At 61.6% G+C, this 2284-nt stretch overlaps 1 protein-coding gene across 1 annotated transcript in view; it reads left to right on the top strand.

Annotated features, from left to right (window-relative positions):
• The window catches only part of NCOR2 (nuclear receptor corepressor 2), a 210424-nt gene that overhangs the window by 150603 nt on the left and 57537 nt on the right, over window positions 1–2284 (top strand). The window contains exon 22 of the mRNA XM_011988891.1: window positions 575–1163. Within this exon, the coding sequence (XP_011844281.1) occupies window positions 575–1163 (589 nt within the window). The remainder of the gene's footprint in view (window positions 1–574; window positions 1164–2284) is intronic.

The following is a 2284-nucleotide window of genomic DNA, read 5'->3' as shown; positions in this document are numbered from 1 at the left end:
CACTGTCATGTGATGATGATGGTGGCGATGATGGTGCAGCATCAGGCAGTCACCAGGCAACTGCACTTGCCATCACAATCGCCGGCTTCTCTGCCCTGTGAGATGGGAACTGTTGTTCTCCCATTCTACAGATGGGAAAACTGAGGCCTAAGAGGTAACCTGAGTTTCCCATGGCACACAGCCAGTGCGGGGCAGAGCTGGGGTTAGAGCTCAGATGAGAACACGGAGACCCCCCAGAACAAAGGCCTTTGCCCATGCCCGCCCTCAGGCTGGCTCCATCTGTCCGGGGTGCTGACCACCAGGAGGTCCTGGGGTTGGGAATTAACCAGGTTATGCCAGCAGGGTCAGTTCGGGAGAAAGGCGGCCAGGGGAGGGCAGCAACTGTGGGTAGAGGCCTGGCCAGGGGCTTTGTCTCAGGGGTGGGGCTCCAGGCAGGGGCCCAGGTGTATAGGACCCTCAGGGCTGTTTTGGTGTCAGGCAACAGAACAGCCTCATCCCGAGGGTCAGGGCCACGCATCTCTCCTGGAGTCCCCCCAGACCCCGCTCATCCCCTCTTCCTTCTTGCCCTGCACAGCCACTGTCAACAACAGCTCAGACACCGAGAGCATCCCCTCCCCTCGCACTGAGGCCGCCAAGGACACAGGGCAGAATGGGCCCCAGCCCCCAGCCACCCTGAGCACCGATGGGCCACCCCCGGAGCCACCCACCCCGCCGCCGGAGGACATCCCGGCCCCCACTGAGCCCACCCCCGCCTCTGAAGCCACCGGACCCCCTACGCCCCCACCAGCACCCCCATCGCCTTCTGTACCCCCTCCTGTGGTCCCCAAGGAGGAGAAGGAGGAGGAGGCCGCAGCGGTGCCCCCAGTGGAGGAGGGGGAGGAGCAGAAGCCCCCCGCGGCTGAGGAGCTGGCAGTGGACACAGGGAAGGCCGAGGAGCCCATCAAGAGCGAGTGCACGGAGCAAGCCGAGGAGGGGCCGGCCAAGGGCAAGGATGTGGAGGCCTCTGAGGCCACGGCTGAGGGAGCACTCAAGGCAGAGAAGAAGGAGGGCGGGAGCGGCAGGGCCACCACAGCCAAGGGCTCGGGCGCCCCCCAGGACAGCGACTCCAGTGCCACCTGCAGTGCAGATGAGGTGGATGAGCCTGAGGGCGGCGACAAGAACCGGTGAGTGGGCGCCAGGCAGCCCTAACCTTGGCTTTTGTCTGCAGACACTGAGCGGCGACTACCTACTTAGACAGCCGCACCCGGTGTGGCTCTGCCTGCTTTGGGGGAGCCTGAGGTGTGGTTAGGGAGGCAGACTCGGAGTAGAGTCCAGGAATGGGAGGGGGCAGAGGTGTGGCCGGGAGCATCTCCCCAGGAGGTGACATCCAAGCTGAGACCCAGACGGAGGAGGCAGCCCTGGGCAGCACTAGGGAGAGAGTGTGCCAGGCAGCCTGCTCACTTCCTAGGGCCGCCCTTACAAGGTAGCTCAAGCCAGGTGGCTTGAAACAAATACAGTCCTGGAGACCAGGAGCTCGGGGGCACCGTGAGGCCGGGCCACACCCTCTGAGCCTCTTGGCAGATCAATCCCGCCTCTTCCAGCTCCTGGCTGCTGCTGGCAGTCGTGGTTGCCAGCACACCACTCCGTCTTTGCCTCTGCCGTTGCATGACCTTTGCCCTGTGCATCTCTATGTCCACATTTTCTTCTTCTGAGGACAGCAGGCATTGGATGAGCAGCTGCCCTAATCTAGTCCAGCTTCATCTTAACTTGATTATATCAGCAAACAGCCTGTTTCCAAATAAGGTTACATTCACAGAGACCCTGGGTTGGGACTTGAACGTACCTTCTTTCGGGGGGACACAGTTCTACCCTCAACGTGGTGGGAACAGCAAGTGTGAAGGCCCGAGGTGGGAATGAGCTTGGTGGATTCAGGTGTCGAAGGGTGGAGCGAGTGGCTCAGGGAGGGGGGCAGCCTTGCAGAATGGGGAGCAGCTCTCACAGGGTTGGGGGCACTGAGCCGCACCCTGGCAGGTGAGGGCTGCATTTCTTCTCAGGGCAGTGAGAAGGCCTTTGCGAGCCTCTCCCAAGAGAGCCAGATGTGATTTACCCATGAAACCATGTGGGGGATTTGCTGGGAGTGAGAGGCACAGTCAGGAGGCAGCTGCAGGTACCCTGGGGCCGGGGATGGAGAGGCGAGTGTGGTGGCCATAGTGATGGGGAAAAACCACAGATTCAACATGTTTTTGGTGGTTCATCTCCTATCAGCCAAGGGTCCAGGGCTCGGGATCACAGGTGATCACCTTGG

This window comes from Mandrillus leucophaeus, unplaced genomic scaffold (assembly GCF_000951045.1).
Source record: "Mandrillus leucophaeus isolate KB7577 unplaced genomic scaffold, Mleu.le_1.0 Scaffold34, whole genome shotgun sequence".
Lineage (NCBI taxonomy): Eukaryota > Metazoa > Chordata > Mammalia > Primates > Cercopithecidae > Mandrillus > Mandrillus leucophaeus.
Note: the sequence above shows the minus strand (reverse complement) of the source record. Positions and strands in the feature narration are given on the sequence as shown.